This window comes from Solanum verrucosum, unplaced genomic scaffold, assembly GCF_900185275.1.
Source record: "Solanum verrucosum unplaced genomic scaffold, falcon-dt-bn FXZP01000196.1, whole genome shotgun sequence".
Classification (NCBI taxonomy): Eukaryota; Viridiplantae; Streptophyta; class Magnoliopsida; order Solanales; family Solanaceae; genus Solanum; species Solanum verrucosum.
This window is the reverse complement of record NW_026020420.1, coordinates 2,534,363-2,558,419: the sequence shown is the minus strand read 5'-3', so window position 1 is coordinate 2,558,419 and position 24,057 is coordinate 2,534,363. Positions and strand designations below refer to the sequence as shown.

The 24,057-nt window shown below is 31.4% G+C and overlaps 2 protein-coding genes across 2 annotated transcripts; both read left to right on the top strand.

Annotated features, from left to right (window-relative positions):
- The first annotated feature begins 755 nt into the window (after positions 1–755).
- LOC125806929 (transcription repressor OFP13-like) lies at positions 756–1,403 on the top strand. Its single transcript, XM_049486683.1, has one exon. The coding sequence runs from the start codon at positions 756–758 to the stop codon at positions 1,401–1,403; it is 648 nt and encodes a 215-aa protein (XP_049342640.1).
- Positions 1,404–14,209: 12,806 nt separating this feature from the next.
- LOC125807129 (transcription repressor OFP13-like) lies at positions 14,210–14,674 on the top strand. Its single transcript, XM_049486901.1, has one exon. The coding sequence runs from the start codon at positions 14,210–14,212 to the stop codon at positions 14,672–14,674; it is 465 nt and encodes a 154-aa protein (XP_049342858.1).
- Positions 14,675–24,057: the final 9,383 nt, after the last annotated feature.

Below are 24,057 nucleotides of genomic sequence, written 5' to 3'. Positions count from 1 at the left end.
CAATTTTGAAAATTTCAAAAATATATATTTTTTAATTTTAACGGTCAAACGTCCACTAAATTACTATTAAAATTCAATTTTGATTTATAAATTTTTTTGGAGTATTTAATTCCATCACAACCCAACAACAGTATAGATTGAGAGGCTTTAATTAATTTGGAGTCCAAGAAAAAATTCAAACTTTTATTTTGATTTGAAATTAAGTCAATTTACAATTTAATTTAACTTATAAATGTAACATATTTCATAAATGTAAGTAAAACTTATGCCAACAGTAATAACATGTCTTTCTTTTTTAAATATTTTGTTTAGTCAAACATTCATTAAATAAAATGAATATTTAACATGTGACTAGATTGCATATATATTTATTTTACAATAAACCTTCCTTAAATCATAAATTTCAAACAACAAACTCTATCATGACATTTTGTTGATCTCCACACCAATAAAAAATGAGGAAAATTACATTAAATATTCACAACCCAACCATCAAACTCCAATAACTATATAAAGAGAAAAGGTGACATTATTTTTTTCACCATTCAAACTTTCAATACTTCCCCCCTTTATTTTTTCCAAAAAAAATAAAAATGAAGTTCTCTTCTCTCTTCAAAAGCCAAAAAAAAACCTCCTTTTCTCCTATGCTATGTAGATTGCCACATTGTGGAAACCTTAGAACTCTCTCTATTAGAGAGGAAAATAATCACAACATTTTCAACTCTCAAAGATTTTTCAACAATGTTGATGATGACATGGTTGATGACGTCATTGAAGGCCTAAAAATTGAGAAAAAGAGGTTTTTTTTCGAAGCAGGTGAAAAAACTAGTTCAATTCTTGATGTGTCATCATCAAAATTGTCAAAAAGTACTAGTAGTAAGAGGCTTGAGTTTCCACCATTTAATGAATCATGTGTTATAACACATATGGATTCGATTGATGCTTATGGGGAAACAAGTACTAGGTCAATTCTCAAAGGGTCATCATCAAGATTGACAAAATATGATAATAGTACTAGTAGTAACATGGTTGAGTCTCTACCATTTAACGACTCATCTGTTATAACGCCTAGTGTTATGAGGGTAACTTCGACAGATCCTTATGGATATATCAAGAAATATATGGAAACAATGGTTGAAGAAAATCAAGGGATTAAAGATTGGAAGGAGTCTCTTAAAGAGATATGTGCTTGGTATTTGGAGAATAATTATAATGATAAAAATATTCATAAGTTTATTATTGGTGCATTTTGTGATTTGTGGATGAGCTATTCAGGTACTTCAACAACAAATACTCCATTTGGATTTAGTACTAGTGAACCTCCTAGTCCTTATTTTATGTCTTTGATAGAAGCTGAGGCTGATCAAATTATTGCAGCGTCAACATCCAGTGTAATTCCGTAAGTAAGGGGTTTGGGTAGGGTAAGGGTAGGACTTATGCGGACTTTATTCTTATAGTTTGTGAGGTTAAAAGATTGTTTCTAGTGATAGATTCTCGCTTGAAAGTAATGTTTTCGAAGCGAAAGACTGAGAATGAGATTCCTGAGAAAAATATTAATCGTGTTTCATTTTCTTATGTTTGAAAGAAAAAAAAAGAAAAAAATGCAAAATTTATTTTAGATATGTTATAGTATTATTAGTAGTATTGTTTCTTTTTCTTGTTTGAAAATTTAAATAAATATACTTTCTTTTTAAATAATTTGTCGCTAATCTTTGACCTAATATTTTTCATCATATATACCTTGACCTAATATGTTATATCAATAATTAGTGTAATACAAAACTTAGTTTATGTCTAACTTTTATTAAATCTAGAGTAAAAATCATTGTAACTTAAGTTTTTTCTATTTGTTTAACCTTTACAATGCATAATTTGTTTATTTATTCGTTACAATAATAACATATCTAATGTTGTTGATTTATATGATTATGGCCTTTCCAAAATTATGATAAGTGTGTGTTGGAAATGAGAGTAAAGCAGTATACACGTATTAGCTTTTCCCCAATTGGTGTTGAGAAGTAAATTTTTGTTTACTGAGCTCAACTAATTTGGATTCACGTCGTATAGGGCTTGAAAAACGTCTTTTATTAAGGATTTTGCTATATCTAGAACGAATACGAACCGAGATCTCTGGTTAAGGAAGGAGCCGCACATCCGTTGCACCACATTTTAAGCATAATTTGTCGATCATTTTAATGCCCTCACTTCGGTCACAAGCACTGAGCTCGCTCTTTTATTTTATGGTCTCAAACTAAAGATGTGTGTAATGTATCAAAATATTCTTTGAATCTTATGATTTTAAATATGTCAGATACGATGTCGGAGGTAAAAAAAAGTGATACTCTTCTTAAAAAGACTAAAAATAGAAGTAAAACAAACAAATTCAAATAGAGGGAATTGCTTAGATAATTTTGTATCCACGTATGTAACTAGGTAGTATGCTTAATAATAGTACCCTAACTTACCCAAGAAAATATTATTGGTTCGTCGGTAATGATTTATTAATTTAATTTAATATTTTTGATAATGATTTTGAATTATTTTTTTTGTATTGGTTTATTTATTTTAACGATTTGAAGTTTTTTCTTAACGAATTAACTGAAAACCTGATAGTAATTAATAAATTATATATAGATCATTCAATGCATAAAGTTTTTAGGATTTAGTTTCATATTCTTATTTCTAACGGTGTCAACGCCTTATTTATTCTACAAGGTTTTAGTGTTTACTTTTGAGCATGATGCAATCTTTCAACTCATGTACAAGGTTCTTTTAGTTTGTCACTTGTTTTTAAGTGATTTTCAATGATTATTTTAGTGTTCGTCAAATCTTAACGGTTAAATCAATAATCGAGCCAATAACGATCATAACCAAGAAATCAATATCTAAATAATTCTATAATAACTTGGTATGTCTATAAAATAATAACTGATAAATTGAATCAATAAGCTTTAAATCGAATCGAACCAACCTCCTTAGCTAAGTATGATATTACCATTGATTAATCTCCCAAAACTTTTATTTAAAAGAAAAAAAAAATCCTCCCAAAGACAAATCGGCCATCCATTATTTTTTTCTGAGGACTTTAGAGATATACAGAAGAGTGCAACATGAGATTTATGGTAAAAATATGAAATTGTAATAATAGAAAATTGTAAAATTTAGGGATTCATTTTCATGTGTTGATTATGGTAAGATTAATTCTCATCATGTGAATATCTATTTTGAGATATTACTCTTTAGAGCAAATTTAATTGCATGTTTGGATAAATAAGTTGAGTTGGGTGATTTTGCTAGTTGTAGAAATTACGAGGTATAAGTCATATTTTTAAAGAATATATTTTAAAATTTTAAATTTCTTTAGCAAAAAAATCTGGTCAAACAAAATTTCAATTTTGATAATTTCAAAAATAAATATTCTTTTGAATTTTTATGGTCAAATGCCCACTACATTACTATTCAAATTTGAAATTTAGTTTAGATTTATAAAAAGTTTTGACTATTTAATTCCAGCACAACCCAACAACAATGTAGATTGAAAGGCTTTAATTAATTTAGAGTCCAAGAAATATTCAAACTTTTATTTTGATTTGAAAGAGGGTTCATTTAAAGTCTATTCACAATTTAATTTAACTTATAAATGTAACATATTTAAATATTTTGTTTAGTCAAACATTCATCATATAACTAGATTACATATATATTTATTTTACAACAAACTCTATTAATTGATCTCCACACCAATTTAAAATGAGGAAGATTACATTAATTTTCATAACCCAACTATCTAACTCCTACAATTATATAAAGAGAAAATTTTACATTATTTTTTCCACCATTCAAACTTTCAATACTTCCCCCCTTCATTATAAAAAAAAAATGAAGCTCTCTTCTCTCTTAAAAAGCAAAAAAAAATCCTCTTTTTCTCCTATGCTATGTAGATTGCCACATTGTGGAAACCTTAGAACTCTCTCTATTAGAGACGAAATTATTCACAACATTTTCAACTCTCAAAGAATTTACAATAATGTTGATGATGACATGGTTGATGAAGTCATTGAAAGCCTAAAAATAGAGAAAGATAGGTTTTTTGTCGATGCAGGTGAAAAGACTTGTTCAATTCTTGATGTGTCGTCATCAAAATTGTCAAAGAGACGTACTAATAGTAAGAGGCTCGAGTTTCTACCATTTAATGACTCATGTGTTATAAAACCGATGGATTCTATTGATGCTTATGGGGAAAACCCTAGGGCAATTCTTGAAGTGTCATCATCAAGATTGTCAAAAAGTACTAATAATAGTACTAGTAGTAAAATGCTTGGGTATCTACCATCGAATGACTCGATGGATGCATATGGAAATCAAGAAACTAGTTCAATTCTTGAAGTGTCATCATCAAGATTGTCAGAGAGTACTAACAATAGTATTAGTAGTAACGGGCTCGGGTATCTACCATCGAATGAATCGATGGATGCTTATGGGGATCAAGAAACTAGTTCAATTCTTGAAAGGTTAAATAGTAATAGTAGTAATAGTAGTAACGAGTTCGTGTACTATGTACCATGTAAACAAACATATGTTATATTGCGATTAATTTCGAGAGATCCTTATGAGGATATCAAGAATTTTTTGGAAAGAATGGTTGATGAAAATCTAGTGATTGAAGATTGGGATGAGTCTCTTGAAGTGTTATGTGGTTGGCTTTTGGAGATTAATGAGAAAAGCATTCACAAGTATATTGTTGGTGCATTTTGTGATTTGTGGATGAGCTATTCAGGTACTTCAACAACAAATACTCCATTTGGATTTAGTTCTACTGAACCTCCTAGTCCTTATTTTATGTCTTTGATAGAAGATAAGGTTGATCAGATGATTGCATCGTCAACATTCAGTGTAAGTCCATAAGTAGGGGAAGGGGTAGGATTAATGTAGACTTCATTCTTTTAGTTTGTGATGTTAAAAGATTGTTTCTAGTGATAGATTCTCGCTCGAAATAAATGTTTGCGAAACGAAATGCTGAGAATGAGATTCCTAAGAGAAATATTGATAGTGTTTGAAAGAAAAAAAAATAGAGAAATAAAATGGAGAATTTATTTTAGATATGTTCTACTATTATTAGTAGTATTGTTTCTTTTTCTTGTTTGAAAATTTAAATACATATACTTTCTTTTTTAATAATGTTTGTTGTGTTACTCATGGTCTCCGATAAAAAAAATAGAAATTACTTCTGAAGTTTGTCGCTAATCTTTGACCTAATTATCTCATCATATATATATATACCGTGACCTAACAAGCTACATCAATAATTAGTGTAATACAAAACTTAGTTTATGTGAGTTGTACGTGAGATTCATTCTATGATATTATGTGACTATTTATTTTGAGATATTACTCTTTTAAGACAAGTTAAATTGTATGTTTTAGAAATTGTGAGGTATAACCATATTTTAAAAAGTGCATTACAATTTTAATTTATTTTTATTTTTGCAAAATATATGGTCAAACAAAATTCAAACTCTAACTCCAACTTCAATTTAAAATTTAAATTTTATTTATTTTATGATCAAACACCGGCCAAATTACTATTGAAATTTGAAATTCAATTTTTATTTTTTCAAATTTTGGTGTATTTAACTCCATCATAACCCAACAACATTGTAGATTGGGGAGCTTTAATTAATTTAGAGTTCAAATTTTGGCAAACAATGAGAATAACTCCAAACATGAGTCGCAACAATACAAAGTCCAACAAAAATTTAAACTTCTATTTTGATTTGAAAGAGGTTCACTTTAAATCAATTCATAATTTAATTTAACTTACAAATGTAATATACACAATTTAATTTAACTTATAAATGTAATATATTTCACAAATGTTAGTAAAACTTATGCTAACATGTTTTTCTTTTTTAAATATTTTGATTAGTCAAACATCCATTAAATAAAATGAATATTTAACATGTGGCTAGATTACATATATATTTATTTTACAACAAACTCTATCATGACATTTATTACTCTCAACACCAATAAAAAAAGAGGAAAATTACATTAATTATTATTCACAACCCAATCATCAAACTCCTACAACTACATAAAGAGCAAAGGTCACATTGTTTTTTTCACCATTTGGGATGAGGGTCTGAAAATAATCCCAACTATGGTCTGATTTGCTATTGCGATACTAAACTTTCATGAGGACCTATTATCTCCCTAGACTATTTAATATCGTATTTTCAACATATATATTTGCCCACGTGGACTTAAAAAATAATGCAAAATTATAAATAGTAATGTGTCCACGTGGGCACACATATACCTTTAAAATACACTATTAAATAGTTCAGGGGGTAAAAAATACGGTATTAAATAGTCTAGGGAGGTAATAGGTCCTTATGAAAATTTAGTATCGCAACAACAAATCCGACCAAAATTGAAGTATTTTTCAGACCCTTATCCCTTCAAACTTCAGTACTTGCCCCTTTTGTTTTTTCCAAAAAAAGTAAACGAAGCTCTCTTCTCTCTTTAAAAGCCAAAAAAATCCTCCTTTTCTCCTATGTGGAAATCCTATAACTCTCTTTTTGAGAGTTGAAAATAATCACAACATTTTCAACTCTCAAAGATTTTACAACAATAGTAGTAGTAGTAATGAGCTCGAGTACTACCTATCATTTAACGACTCATATGTTATAAGGGTACATTCGCACGATCCTTATGAATATATCAAGAAATCTATGGAAAAATATTTGACTCAAATCAAGGGACTAAAGATTGAGAAGAGTCTCTTTAAACCCTTGATTTGCTTCAACCATTGTTTCCATAGATTTCTTGATATACCCATAAGGATCCCTCGATTTTACCCTTATAACACATGAGTCGTTAAATGGTAGATAGTACTCGAGCTCGTTACTACTACTACTATAATTCTTTGACAATGTTGATTATGACCCTTCAACAATTGAACTAGTTTCTTCCTCATACTACTAATAATAATATAACATATCTAAAATAGATTCTTTATTTTTTTTCTTTCAAACATAAGAAGATTAAACACGATCAATATTTTTCTCAGGATTCTCATTCTCAGTCTTTCGCTTCGAAAACATTTCTTTCGAGCGAGAATATATCTCTAGAAGCAATCTTTTAACATCAATAATTAGTGTAATACAAAACTTAGTTCATGTCTAACTTCTATTAACTTGGAGTAAAAAGCATTGTAACTTAAGTTTTTATTTATTTATTTAACTTTTACAATGCATAATTTGTTAATCTATTCATTACAACAATAACATATGCAATGTTGTTGATTTATATGATTATGGTCTTTCCAAAATTTATGATAGAGTAAAGCAGTATATGGTTATGGTTTTTCCAAAATTTTACGGTTATAAACCAAATATATGTGTAATGTATCGATATCTCTTTGAATCTTGTTGTTTTAAATATGTCAGGTAGGATGTTGGTTATAAATCGGTTTGAACACGTTTGGAAATTGCTTAATTGAGCAGTAAAGATGTAGAATAGGTAGTGTTCTATTGTTCGGAAAATTAAAGAAACGGCTATTTATAATAGCAGGAAGTTATTTAGCGGTAATAATATTCAGCGACAATAATAAGTATATAAATATTTATCACCAACACTTTATTTAAAAATAGCTAAAAGCTTTATCACTTATAAATGCAATGACGTTAATTCAATTCTGCTAAATATTTTGCCGTGCGCATAAAGGAAAAAAAGTTGCCACCCAGTAACTCTTCTATTGTAGGGTATCTAGTGACACAAGAGAACCTTTTCGGTCATCGATTAATGTATGCATTAATTTTGTTTATTATTAGTAATGATAGAGCCATATATATATTTGAGAGTTGTCGATCGACATCTCTGCGTCAGAAAATACACTATATAGACTATTTTTTATTTCTTTATATTTAGACACATATTCCTAAGTCAAAATTCTGGTTGTGTCGCTGATTACTAGTATGTTGTTTGGTACACGGGAAGAGCATCCAAGACGCGCTAAGATAAAGACATTTAAACTTATATGTACAACTAATGCAAGTAATAGTTATACACTCTATTAGTATTTAGGTATGTATAACTAATAAATGGAACTCTATAGTATTAGAATACAAAGGGTTTTAGACTTTTGGCGCATGCATTAGCATGATTAAAGACACAATTGTCCCTCAAAACCTTTTCCACATCATTTCGGTCACTATATTTGTGAAGGGTATTTTTTAAAATAATTTTTTACAGCAATTACGCAATATAGTTTTTATACACCAAATCCAACATTGCATAAGAAATAATTTAAATATAACTAATACAAACATAGTTGGGGGTCGAAATTGGGCAGGTTGAATCAGATTTGGGCTGGTCAAGACAACAAATGAGTCAAACCAAGCCAAATTTGTTTGGATCAAAAGGGCCAAGTAATGAGTCATAACTCAATCCGACTGATTCTTACTAAATTTTAATTGTATTATTTGTTCTTTTAAAAGATTTTAGTACCAACCATAATAATAACAAAAAAAATTAAAACATTTTAATATGATTTCTCATTGGTCAATTTGGGCTATATATCAACTCAATTTTAATGGGTTGAGATTGATTAAACTAATAAATAAACGGATCAATAACTTTCTCAAACTTAAACAAATAAGATAAGTTTGGTTGATTTTGCTACTTGTAATGCTGATAATACTAATACATTATATTTATTATTATTCTTACATACTTTATCAAATGATTCCTGCTATCGAGCAATGTCTAAACGTGTTCTAGTGAAATTTAAATTACTATTGAAATGAAATTCAAATTTTGATTTTTTTTTAAAAAAAATTTGAGTATTTAGTTCCATTATATCCAACAACATTGTAGATGAGGGGCTTTAATTAATTAGGAGTCTAAATTTTAGCCAGACTATGAGAATAACTCCAAACATGAAGAGCATTCAAACTTCTATTTTTTATATTTGAAAGAGCTTAATTTTAAGTCAATTCATAATTTAAATTTACTTTTGTCCCTATCTAAATGTAACATATTTCATAAGCTAAACTTATGATAATTTTTTTCTTTAAAAAAATATTTTATTTAGTCAAACATCCATTAAATAAAATGAATATTTAACATTTGATCCGATTACATATATATTTATTTTACAACAAATTTCAAGCAACAAATTCTATCATGACATTTGTTGCTTTCCATACCAATAAAAAATCAAGAAAATTACATTAATTATTCACAACCCAACCATCAAACTCTAGCAACTATAAAAAGAGAAAAGGTCACATTATTTTTTTTCACCACTCAAACTTTAATACTTCCTCCCTTTATTTTTTCTAAAAAAATAAGTGAAATATGGTCAAAATTATCCTTAAACTATGTGAAATAGATTATTTATACCCTGTTATACTATGAGATCCAAACAATAACCCATTCTTCCTAGATTCGTCCTACTAAAATTAAGTGACAAATATCATTCTTGAGGGCTTCTATGAGAAAATTGACGAATGACATCTCAAGCTTAGCAAAGCTGAGGTGAAAAGATGATGTTTGTCTTTTAATTTTAGTGGGGTTGAAACTAGCAAGATTAATGGGCCAGGGTTTGAGTTATTAATTGAGTCAAAATTAATGAGCGTGTATCCTAGTTGGTAAGCTTAGGTGGAGAAATTACTCAGTCAGAATTAGTGCCAAAAATTTTACATTTAGTGAAAAAAATATTTGTAATAATATTTAGTAACTTGTATATGAGATTTAGAGCTTGTTTAGATTGACTTTAAAATAAAGTAGCTTTTAAATCAAAAAATAAAAAGTCAAACTTGAATGGTTATTAAGTCAAAAAATGAAAAATATGAGAGTACCGACTTTTGATTTTTAACTTTTTTGAAGTCATTTAAAACTTATTTTAAATTATTTTTACCTTTGTCAAATACTTCCAAAACTTAAAAACAACTTAAAAGTAAGTTTGACCAAAAAAATTATAAATCAAAAGTCGGTCTTCCTCTACTTTTTATTTTTTAACTTAAAAATTACTTAAGTTTGACTTTTTAAAAACTATTTTTTTTAAGTTAAGCCAAACGGGCTCTCAGTTTATGACTTTATGTGACTCTTTATTATGAGATATTATTCTTTTAGAGAAAATTTGATTATATGTTTGAGGTAAATAAGTTGAGTTGGATGATTTTGCTAGTTTTTAGAACTTGCTAGGTATAAAGTATAAACCATATTTTTTTTAAAAAAAAATAATTAAATATTCTTTGCAGAAAATATGGTCAAACAAAACTCCAACTCCAACTTAGAAAATTAAACGTAAATATTTTTAAAAATTTTATGATCAAACTCCCACAAAATTACTATTCAAATTTTGAAATTCAATTTGATTGATAAAATTGGGAAAAGGGTCTGATATACCATTTAATTTTGTCATTTAGAGCTAATATACCCTCGTTATGAAAATGACTCATATATATCCCTACTGTTATACAAATGGATCACATATACCCTTTTCTCCAACGGAAGTGAAAAAATTAATTTTTGTTTAATTTTTTAATAATTCTTTTAAAACAAATCCCCTATAGGAATACTTATTAATCCTACTCAAACATATATTTTTTTGACATTTTTTTTTGTTTCAATGACTAATTTAGATTTATTATTTTGATGGTCAAATTTATTTATGTTTCACTAATATTCTTGTAAAATTTATTATAGATGACCTAATTTTTTTTTTCCAAATACAAAAACTAAATTACAATATAGCCGAAAAAATAGTTTTAAATTATAATATAGCCACAAAAAAGTCATTTTAAATTTTTTTCTTACATTAAGGAATAAAAGAAGAAAATAAAATAAGAATAAGAAACTCAAATAATGATAATCAAAGAAGTCAAAAAATAATTTATGTATGAAAAAGATTAAAATATACCTTGAACTTTGCTAGAAGGATCATAAATACCCCTAAATGATTTTTAAAAAATTAAAGGTTAAATATATAAATTTAAAACTAATTTTTTCACTCCCGTTAAATGAAGGGTATATGTGAGCTCATTTTGTAACGGTAGGGGTATATGTGAGCCGTTTGTATAAAGGTAAGGGTATATATGAGCCACTCCCCGAGCCTACACCCTGGACGTGGCCGACACTCGAAGACCATTGCTGGACCCAAGCGAACACTTGGCCTGGCTTTCTAAACTCAGCGGAAGACTTAAACATAAGAAAATATAACTCATGCATAACTTGAGAAATAATAGTTTAGCCAAAGTGGCAACTCAGTCTTTAAACAACATCTGAATGATAATGTAAAGACAACTAAACTACTAACTGTCTAACTGTCTATGAAAACTCTATACTACTGAGATGGATGTTGGGACAGACCCCACAACATCCTAATAAAGAAAAAAAAACTAGGAAAGCAAAATAAAAGAGTCCTCCGGAATGCAAGGAGGCTCACCACTGACTCTGGAGTGCTCAACTGGATCAACGGCGCGCTGGATGCTGATCTTGGTTACATGCGTCTGCATCATAATAAGATGCAGGCCAACTGACATCAGTACATTGAATGTACGAGTATGCGAGTTGAAATGCTAAACCACAACTTAAGCTTAAAAGTTGTACAAATGAACACTTACTTTGGCTTTATTTAACTCATGAACAACTGAACTCAATATAAAGTAATAAGACACATGCAATATATATAAAGCTTGTAAAACAGTGTAAACAACTTAGTTCGTTAAAGATAAAGCAATAACAAACTCAATTTTACTTAAATATAAAATTAATATAACTTTTGTGGGAGATTCTCTAACCGACAACTATCACTATGAGCCTAAGTGGTGTTACAACTTGCCCACGTTGTCAGAACTGTCCTATACTTTGCCGTCATATATAACGCTTAACTTAGTGGATCCACTAGTCTATGCTAAAAGCATCTTAAGGAGTCATCTAAAAAGTATGATCATTTACTACCAATGATAGCTACATGGTTTATGGAGACTTGAGTTAATATGAACTCGCATCCCCATATCGGTGCTCAATACTACTCCCAAAATATACTTAGCTCATATGTTTGTAAAAACCAAACTCTTTCTTTGAATTGAGATAATTACTCAAAACTTAGCTTAAAAGCTCTCTTGGAATCGATGTTCCCTTTCTTGCTCAAATGTGAAAACATTTATAAACTCTTTGGGAATACTTAGTCCCCTTATAGCTTTTTGAGAAATGAACTCAACTCTTTACTCTTTGCTTAACTTGAAACTTGAGCCTAAAAAACGAAGTTAAAACGTTTGTTAAAGACTCTTGAAAACTTTAAGAAACTTTGCTTTGACTTGCTTCTTAACTTCTAAACTTGACTCTTAACTTCTTTGATTTTGATCTTAACTTTCCTTGAATTGAATTATGGATTCAAGGTTCATGATCACATGTTTATGGATGATTTCATGATGTTTGAATGTACCTTAGAGTGTTGGAATCAACTAGAAAACATAGGTACATCGCTTAAGAACAAGTACGAAAAGGTAGGGAACGAATGGGGAGAACTAACGTCCCTGGCGCTCTGAGAGGCGCGCGGCGCCAACCCTCAAACTTCAGAGAAGTCTGGCTGGGGCGACACGCCAGAGGCAAAACTTCAGAGAAATTTTTGTGGCGCTCTGGCAGGCGCGACGCCCCAGCCCTTTTACCCAGCGACTTCCAACTTTTCTCTTCCGTTCTTCCTCTCTAAACCTCCCTAACTTCCATATTTCCTTCCCCAAACACTTATGATCAATTGTACCCTCAATATACAACCAATCTAACTCAAAAAATAACTCGGAAACATGAATCAACTCACCCCCAAGCATCAACAACTCAACCAACAAGAATTCTACAATTTGTTCTTCAAGAACCTTACTTCTTCAACATGTAAACAACTCAAAACAATTGGATTGAAACAAGTTGGTGTGTGGGTGAACTAACCCAACACGAAAAGATCTCACATACCTTAATAGGGATCACCCCCGACGAATTGCACTCGCAAGCTTGGATGATCTTGACGAATTCTTGCCTTTTTCTCCCTTTCTTTCTTCTTTTCTCTCTTCTCCAAGCCCTAAGCGTATTTATCAATTCTCCAAATTGACTATGTCATGTTTTTACCCCAATAAATCCCTAAAATCAAATTAGGAAATTAATTAGAAAAAAGAGTACTTTGCCCTTCCCTAAATTCGGATTGGGACTTTCATCAATCCAACAACCCAACTTATGAAAGGCATATCTCACTCATACGATGTCGAAATCATGCAATCTCAGCGGCATTGGAAAGATCTCTCCAAGGGATTTCCAACCATATCAAGAGCTGCTCCTAAATCTTCTTGAGCTAGGAGTTATGGCCGTTTGAAAATGGTCAAAACTCACTTTCTTAACTTAGACCAAAATTTCCAAATTTCCTTATTCTTTCCAAAAATCAATATTTTCATATTTTAAACTCTTTATAGTCGTTTCTAGGTGCGAGATGTTACAGAGCCACTTTCATAACGAAGACATATCAGCTCTAAATGACAAAATTGAGAGGTACATCAGACCCTTTTCCCTATAAAAATTTTGGAGCATTTAGTTCCATGAGAACCCAACTACAATGTAGATTGAAAGGCTTTAATTAATTTGGAGTCCAAATTTTCGCTAGACTATGAGAATGACTCCAAACTTGAGTAGCAGCAATACAAAGTCCAAGAAAAATTCAAACTTTTATTTTGATTTGAAAGATGTTCATTTTAAGTCAATTGACAATTTAATTTTACTTTCAGTCCTATCTAAATGTAACATATTTCATAAATGTAGAAGTAAAACTTTTAGCATATTATATATATACAACCCATCCTTAAATTTAAATTTGAAGTAGCAAACTGTCATAGCATTTATTGCTTTCCACACCAAACAAATTTCAAGAAAATTACATTAATTTTCACAACCCAACCATCAACCTCCAACAACTTATAAAAAGAAAAAGGTCACATTATTTTTTTCACCATTCAAATTTCACTACTTCCCCCTTTTTATTTTTTCTAAAAAATAAATGAAGCTCTCTTCTCTCTTCAAAAGCCAAAAAAAAACTTCTTTTTCTCCATTGCTATGTCCATTGCCACATTGTGGAAACCCCAAAACTCTCTCTTTTAGAGTTGAAAATAATCACAACATTTTCAACTCTCAAAGATTTTACGACAATGTTGATGATGACATGGTAGATAAAGTGATTGAAGGCCTAACAATAGAGAAAGGGAGGTTTTTTTTCGAGGCAGGAGAAAAAACTAGTTCAATTCTTGAAGTACTGTCATCATCAACATTGTCAAAGAGCACTAATAATAGTAGTAACGAGGTCGAGTATCTACCTTTTAATGATTCATGTGTTATAAAGCTATCGAGTTCGAGGGATCCTTATGGGAGTTTCAAGAAATCAATGGTAAAAATGGTTGAAGCAAATCAAGGGATTAAAGATTGGGATGAGTTTCTTGAAGAGATGTTGGCTTGGTATTTGGAGGTTAATGAGAAAAAAATTCATAAGTATATTATTGGTGCATTTTGTGATTTGTGGATTAGCTATTCATTTACTTCAACAACAAATACTCCAAATTCATTTTCATTTAGCTCATGTGAACCTAAGGCTGAGATTTCAACAACACCAACATCCAATGTAATTTCATAAGTACTACAGAGTTCGGGTAGAATAGGGGTAGGATTTATGCAGATTTTATTCTTATACTTTGTGAGGTAAAAAATTATTTCAGAGAGTAATAGATTTTCGCTCGAAAGAAATGTTTCGAAGCGAAGGCTCATAATGTTTCAGTTTTATATGTTTGAAAGAAAAAAGATAGAGAAATAAAATGGATAATTTATATTTTAGATATGTTATAGTATTATTTTTGAGGATTGTTTTATATTCTTTTTCTTGGTTGAAAATTTAAATAAATATACTCTCTTTCTTTCTTAATAATGTTTGTTGTATAAAAAAATAGAAATTAGTTATGAAGTTTTTCGTTAATTTTTTACCTAATTTTTTCTATCATATATACTTTGACTTAACATGCTACATCAAATTAGATATAATACAAAACTTAAGTTTTTTCTATTTATTTAAAACTTTTACAATGCTTAATTTATTTATTTATTCGTTATAACAGTAACATATCCAGTATTATTGATTTACGAATCTAACGAGCCTTCTTTATTTACTTAGAAGGTAAATTTTCTCTATAAATAATTAAATTTTCTAGATAATTATTTTCCTCTATGAGAATAAGTAAATTCAGCAAAGAAATGAAGATTTGCTTAAAAAACACCCTGTTCTTAATGCTCAACAAATCCAAATACTTGTAGTTGAGAAATAAATATTTTAACGGCAATTAATCATAAATACTTTTATTTAATAGTAAATTTTCACATCTCTACACTTGTCCTAATTTGACTTACATAGAGCAGAACATCTGGTCCAGTCAATGACAAAAAACATATACATATAGGCCCCAGATGTTGCAGAAATTGCAGTTTACACATACAATAATTGGAGATATTTGTCTATAGATTTTATTAGAAATAATATTTGAATTTTAAAAAAAAAGTATTTATGATTTATTAAATTTTTTTATATATTATTTTTAACTTATTTGAAAAAATATGTTTTATGCGGTTTTCAAGTAAAGAATGTCCCTTTATAGACAACAGTTTCAAAATTATTTTAAAGCATAATGAAAATCTTATAAGAAAGTATTAGAGCAGGATCTAAATTTATATATTATTACAAACGTTAAATGATATAATTGGTTTGTCTGTAATGTTAACTACTATATGAGGAAATATTTGGGTCCAACGTTCAGTTGTTTGAAAGGGTAATTTTTAAAGGGTTATATTTGCATAACTTTTTAAAAATAAGAATAAAATCTAAATAGTAACCTAAAATGAAGATATACGTGTAAATCAACGAAATTTAACTCACAATTCTAATCAAGTTAGTGTTGACCGTAGATTTTGAATTAGATTTTAAAATGCATCTTTAAATATTTATTTGACCAAAAAAATTGACTAGATTTTGAAAATTTATCGCTTTTTTGGGAGAAATTATAGTTCCACCCATAAAACTTTAAAAAAAAGAAGGTGAAATGTATGTTCAAACTCAACTTCAACTTCTGAAAAATTTATCTTCAAAACATTTATAATTTTCCAAAAATTGGCTCAAACTCGTTAGTAAGGAATTTCACTCCCACTCACAAATTTTTTTTTAAAAAAAAGAAAATCTAAACAAAATGCATGTCCAAATACAACTTCAAATTTTCAAATTTTAACTTTAAAATTTATAATCAAATGGGAGCTAATCTTTGAACGTTAAAAATTTATAATCAAATGGGAGCTAATCTTTACGTTCAAACACAAATTTTTCTTCCCAATATCATTTTTAACATAACTTCAAATATTATTATTTAAAAAAAAAAAAAAAAAAAACTCAATCAAGTCATGTCCAAACACATAAGTTAATAAATCATGAGAGTCCTAGATTTTCAAAATTTACAAGGTTAATATCAATTGATAGCAACAATACTAGTAAGACTGAAATATTTTGATGTGGTCCTTCACTGCAAAAAAAAGTATAATTAACTCAAAATTTGAGAAAGGTAAATAATTATTCTTCTTTTTGTATCTTTATGGTTACTGTCTTTGTCTATTTAAAATGAGAGCAAGTTGTAATAATTTTACATTTAGTATGAAGAGGAAAAGAACAAGAATTGAAATTATTCTCAAGGTTGAGAAGATTATATTGAACTGCATGAATTTGGTGGTCCTAATTGAAAATATATTTCATACTTTGTCCTAACCTATGGGACCGGTAAGGTGGGATCGAGTGATCTTTGTGACAGACAAAATAAAGAAAATGAAGTTGAAATGGTTAGGGGATGTGAATATGTAAGAGCGAGGTGCATGAATACGCTAGGTGTGAGAGGTTCGTTGTAGCAGGAGTTAGGCCAAAAATCTAACCTCTTAGCTCTTTTTCTCCCCCTTACTACTTTGTAGTTAGTAGTCACATATCTCTTATTCTGCACTGTATATTGCTCACGTGTGACTTCATTTACTTTGTATCCTGCTATTTTAATATACTGACATATTTTTATTGTAATCCTACGTCAAATATATTTCTTTTGAATCGAGAATCATTGGAAATAATCTATCCTCTTCAGACTTCATTTGTAGAATTACATTGGATATATTGTTTTTGTTAATCTGGATATCAATTTACAAACTTTGGGTCTCCACAGGAGAATTTTTTTTTTCTTTTTCTTCTTTCTCTCTTTTAATGTGGACTAGACTTCTCCAGATCTGCTCATGTTGGGTCATTGACTCATTGTATTTGAATTGGGCTGATATAAATTGGGCCTCATCTTTAGAAATTTGACCTTGGGCTCTATGAGTGAAATACACCCCTTCTTACCAAGTTTATGGGTGTTTTCAACAATTCATTCGGTTTTTTATTAACAGTCTCATGCTCCTACTAGCGTTTGAGACTATTTGCAAGATCAGAAGTGTATTTAAGTTTAGTTAATCAAGTCAAGGGGTGTTTTTTAAGGGTGTCAATAATTTATGAATGAAACTAATAATTTACGTTAAGTTTAGGGGTGTTTTCAATATTTCTCTCATTAATATATCGTTGGAAAGATCTCAAGAAGTTTTTTCAAGTGATACACAAATCATATACTAAAACAACATATACGTGGAGATAACATAGTCGAAATTAAGGGTATTCATCATATTTTTCACAAATCTTTTGTCGAGCAATATTTTTCAATGGAAAATCCATTTTTTAATAAATTTCAACCATATAATAGTTGAAAAAAACATCTATACCATTCTCGAATATCAATAAAGAAAGAACCTGAAGATATATATACAAAATTAAAACAAAGTATGCCTTCTTCAATTTTTCTAGAATCATCTGTAATATATCAATTATACCAATTGTCACGATAGTTTCTTATAAAATCATTTTAATTTAAAGGATTTCATATCTCTAAGCTAAGTGTGGTATCCAAAATGACCTCAAGTCCCTCTGTCAAGTAACTGAAGGTGTATGAATCAACATACCAACAATGGAGAAAAACAGAGAAGATTCTGGGGAAGAAGAAGATATTTTCATTATTCTGTAACTGAATACATGTGAGCCTATATATACCGTACAAGTAGAAATGACAGCTCACTCTAACTAACTGTCTAACAATATTCCTAACTAATCCAGCTTAATGACTAAAACAAATTAATTAGCTTAGCCTCATAAACAGTACTAACTATTTTTAACTAATTAGTCAGTGTTTTAAGACTAAGGTACATTTGTGCATTTTCCAATTTCCTTTACACTCCCCCTCAAGCTTGGACCTATGAAGATGTTCTTCATTCCGAGCTTGGACATCATGTAAGTATGAGATGCTTTACCAAGGCCTTTAGTGAACAGATCAGCTGGTTGTTCTGATGAAGGCAAATAGGTTGTGACAATCAGACCATCTTGAATCTTTTCTCTAGTGAAGTGACAATCTATATCTATGTGTTTAGTCCTCTCATGAAACACAGGATTGGCAGCTATTTGGAGGGCTGACTTGCTATCAGAAAACAAGGAAACAGGTGTCTTGACTTGCACACCAAGTTCTTTGAACAACCCTATCATCCATATCACTTCTGCAACTGAGGATGCCATAGCTCTATACTCTGCCTCTGCTGAACTCCTTGAGACTGTGGCTTGTTTCTTGGACTTCCATGAAATAGGAGAACTCCTATAGTGCACTAGATAACCAGTTATAGATCTTCTACTGTTTATGCAAGCTCCCCAGTCAGCATCACAATATACTTTCAACAGATTATCACCAGTAGCAGACATCAATATTCCTGATCCTGGTTCATGTTTTACATACCGCACAAGTCTCATGGCTGCCTCCATATGAGACTTCTTTGGGGAATGCATAAATTGACTCAAGCTCTGTACAGCAAATGCTATGTCTGGTCTGGTTGTTGTGAGATAGAGTAACCTACCAATAAGTTGCTGATAGCTAGTGGGATCTGCTAGTGTTAAATCTTCAGAAGTTGATGGTACATGTTGGTCAAACTCGACTGTGGTGAGCTTTTGATTCTGCTCCATGGGAGTTGTAACTGACTTAGCACCTGCAAGTCCCATGTCAGCCACTAACTCCAAGGCATACTTTCTCTGATGCATTAAAATCCCCTCATCACTTCTGGCAAACTCAATGCCAAGAAAGTATCTAAGTTCTCCTAGATCCTTGATCTTAAAAGCTGCATGCAATACTTCTTTAGTATGTGAAATTATGGAATGATCATTACCAGTAATTAGTAAGTCATCCACATAAACCAAGACTATAGCAATCTTGTCACCTTCCCTCTTAGTAAACAGAGAATAATCACTTGAACCTTGATGAAAACCAGATGAGGTCAAGGCAGTAGTAAGCTTAATGTTCCATTGCCGTGAAGCCTGCTTTAGGCCATATAAGGACTTCAAAAGCTTGCATACTTTTCCAGCACTTTTCTCTTTCACAAAAAAACCTTCAGGAATGGTCATGTATACTTCTTCATACAAGTCTCCTTGTAAAAATGCATTGTATACATCCATTTGATATAACTTCCACCCCTTGACTGCTGCCAAGGAAATAACAGCTCTGACTGTGGCCATTTTGACAACAGGGGAAAAAGTTTCCTGATAATCCAATCCTTCCTTTTGACTATATCCCTTAGCTACCAGCCGGGCCTTTAGCCTCTCTATTTCACCAGTTGCCTTATACTTTATCTTATATACCCATCTGCATCCTATAGCCTTCTTGCCTTGTGGAAGAGACACAATCTTCCATGTGTTGTTATCCTCCAGTGCTTGCACTTCACACTTCATAGCATGCTGCCATCTAGCATCAGAGGCAGCCTCTGAATAACTGGCAGGTTCAGTTTCAGTGGAAAAATTTGCTACAAAGCTTTGATATTTTGAGGAAAGTCCAGTGTAGTCAACATGATTAGCAATAGAGTGCAAACATTTCTTGGAGCCAGTTTGAAGTACAAAGTCTTTGTGCCATATAGGAGGTCTTGAACCTCTGGCAGACCTTCTGATATTTGCAGCATTGTTTTCATTCACATTAACAATAGCTGGTATAGGGTCTGATACATCATTTTCCTGAGAACCTTCCATACTAGGTGAACCAAGAGGGGCAATCACAGGTTCATCACGTAAAGAGATGGGAATGAAAGTAACCAGATCATCATAGGAAAAATGATTAGTGGTAGAAACATCTTCTTTGTCATTCTGCAAGTCATTCTGAAATGGGAATATCGTTTCCATGAAAACCACATCTCTACTAACAAAGAAAGACTTGTTTTCGAGGTCATATAACTTGTATCCCTTTTGATGAGAACTATATCCAACTAACACAGCTCTTACAGCTCGAGGACTGATCTTATCCTTTTGGATGAGAGTGGTGGCAAAACACAAACATCCAATGACTCTTAGATGTAATAAGGAGGGAAGTTTATTGTAGAGCAACTGAAAAGGTGATCTCCCATTCAACACAGTAGAAGGGATCCTATTTAGAATATACACTGCAGCCTCAATGCACAACCCCCAAAATCTACTTGGCAACCCACTTTGAAACTTGACTGCCCTGGCAGTCTCAAGTATGTGTCTATGTCTCCTTTCCACCACACCATTTTGTTGTGGTATGTATGGACAAGAGCTCTCATGTACTATTCCATAATGTTGAAACAATTCTGTGCAAGCATAACTATAGAACTCCCCACCATTATCTGACCTCAGCCTCTGAACCTTCTTACCAAACTGTGTCTCTACCTCATTAAAAAAGTTTTTTAACAACATCAACACATCAGATTTAAGTCTCATTAAAAAAACCCATGTCCACCTTGTGTGATCATCAACAATGGTTAGAAAATATCTCATTCCATCAAAAGTTTCCCATTTGTAGGGTCCCCATACATCAATATGTAACAATTGAAAACTAGAAGTAGATCTACTCATGCTATGTGGAAAAGGTAATCTGGTTTGCCTTGCTAGTGGACAAACCTCACAATTATTCAAAGTGAAAACAACATTCTTATTAAGATTCTGAAACATAGGTATTTTCCTAAGGACTTTCATTGGCACATGACACATTCTCTGATGCCAAGTAGCAGCATCTACCTCCTGTGTAACTGCAAAACATTTTCCAGTTCCATTCTTCTTGTTTCCTGCTTGTGAATATAGGGTATAAAGACCTTCCTCTTCTTTACCAATCTCCCTCACATTCCCAGAGATGAGATCCTGAATAACACAACAGTTTGGATAAAAAATGGCACAGCAATTCAAGTCCTTTGTCATTTGTGAAACTGACATAAGATTAAACTTGAAGTCTGGCACACACAAAACATTTGTTAAAACATCATTTCCACCTAGATGATAGTTCCCTGTGTGTGAAACTCTAGCTGATTCTCGTGTGGGCAGCTGTACATGGCCTGCATTTTCTATTAATCCCCTATCCAATAAATGTGTGTGATCTCCTATCATATGATTGGAGGCCCCTGTATCGACAATCCATTTTATGAGATCTGGGGAATGAGTAGAGAAATTACCTGCCATATGAGCACTACCATTGACATTGCCATGTCCACTAGCATGTGCTTCTCTGCTATCAGAAGTGCTTGGTACATGTGAATGCATGTCCTGTTGCTGCATGTGTGGATAACCAAGTCTAGGGTGCATTGGTTGATGGTGACAACATTGAGAGAAGTTGTCTTGTTGTTGAGAGACCATCTGATGATGATGGTGTTGGTCCTGAGGACCTGCACAATTAGCATCAATTATAGCAGAACTACCTGAAACAGGGCCAGTCACAACATTAGCTCTCCTTCTTCCTTTGCAGTCACTTGGATACCCAATAGGTCTGTAACAATCTCCCTTCACATGTCCAGTGAGATGACAGTGATCACATTTCTTTAGCTTGTTGCAGTCAGCCTTTACATGACCTTTTATGTGACAATAATCACAGAAAAGATTACCATTGAAATTCCTCTTTGACCTATAATGATCATCACCACTAGGTTTAGAAGTGTACATAGCTGTAGGATTAGAGGTCAGCACCCTATTAGTCCCTGCGACAATCCTTTGACTCTCATCTTGATTGACCATTGCATAAACTTGGTTAACAGAAGGAACCTGTGGCATCATTAAGATCTGGCTTCTAGCTTGGCTATAACTATCACTCAATCCCATCAAAAACTGTAAAACTCTTTGATATTGAAGATGTTCAATGAATTCTCTAGATTTAGGGCAATCACAAGAAGGAGGAGGCATAATTGAATCATATTCATCCCACAAATCCTTGAGTCTAGAGTAGTATACAGAAACTGAAGAAGTACCTTGAATTGAAGTAAAAATTTCCTTGTGCAATTGGAAGGTTCTGGAACTGTTGATCTTGTCAAATCTCTCTCGTAAGTCCTCCCAAATCAAGTTACTATTTGAGCAAAATAGCACGCCACTGAGAAGATCCTTGCTGACATTGCACATTAACCAGGAGACTACAATTGCATTACATCGGTCCCAAAGCTTAGCCAAATCTCCTGTGAACTGATTCCTCTTGACAGAACCGTCAATGAATCCTAATTTGTTTCTCCCTAGCAGTGCAAGTTTAACAACTCGACTCCACAATGTGTAATTGTCTGATCCAGTCAACATGATTCCGATCGAAAGAGAACCAGGAGCATCTGATGGATACAGATAGAGAGGGTGATGATAATCAATTGTAGTTGTAGCGTTCGCAGAATCATTTTCCCCCATGAATCCTAAATCTGGCAGAAAACCTAGCTGAAAATTGGCAGAAAATTTAGTAAACTAAGCGAGAACAAGCACACAATCCCTCGAATTCTTCACAGCATGTGAGCAATCCCCTCGATTTGCACCTGTCGTGGCTCTGATACCATGTCAAGTAACTGAAGGTGTATGAATCAACATACCAACAATGGAGAAAAACAGAGAAGATTCTGGGGAAGAAGAAGATATTTTCATTATTCTGTAACTGAATACATGTGCCTCTATATATACCGTACAAGTAGAAATGACAGCTCACTCTAACTAACTGTCTAACAATATTCCTAACTAATCCAGCTTAATGACTAAAACAAATTAATTAGCTTAGCCTCATAAACAGTACTAACTACTTTTAACTAATTAGTCAGTGTTTTAAGACTAAGGTACATTTGTGCATTTTCCAATTTCCTTTACACCCTCTTTGTATAGTAAAACAATGTGATCTTATGTCTTCTTTAACACCAACCAATTCAATTAAAGAGTTTCACACTTTAACTCCCACTTTATTAATTAATAAATTAATTAAAAAGTTACATAGCACTACTTGTGTTAGTTAGACAATATTCTCATTGTCTTCACAACTTTATCATGTTCATTTAATATTTACCAGTACAAAAAATAGGTAGCAAGAGTTATTAAATAATTAAGGCAAACATTAAAAAGTCACACAAGCCAACTCCTAAAATTGATTGTTGAGTTTGTTACAAATAAACTCCACTACTCTCAATTGCATTAAACACACCTCTATCAACCACCAAATGACATGTTGTCGTGGATGAGACTGATTCTTTCTTAATTAAAGATCTCAGGTTCGAGCTTTGAATATGAAAAAATCTTTGATAGGAAGCGCTTCCTATATGCAATGCGAATCTAAATATAAGCGAACATCAATACAGTTACTGAACACCTAATTAGAAACGAAAAAAAACACCTCTATCAAATTTGTCATTTTTTAATTAATTTTTCCATAATGATTTTATTACTAATTTTATGCTCACATTCCAAATCCTCAAAGTCTTAATTACTTTCCTTTTACTAACAAACAACAAGATTGCACCTCCGAATTCCACATTAACTTAATCGTAGATTATTCAAAAACCATAACCAACATTTTCTTAATGATTCATCATTAATCCATCATTAAGTAAATTACCAATGAATTTTATTGTTTAGCTATAAAATTGATTCTTCGTTAACTTTTTCTC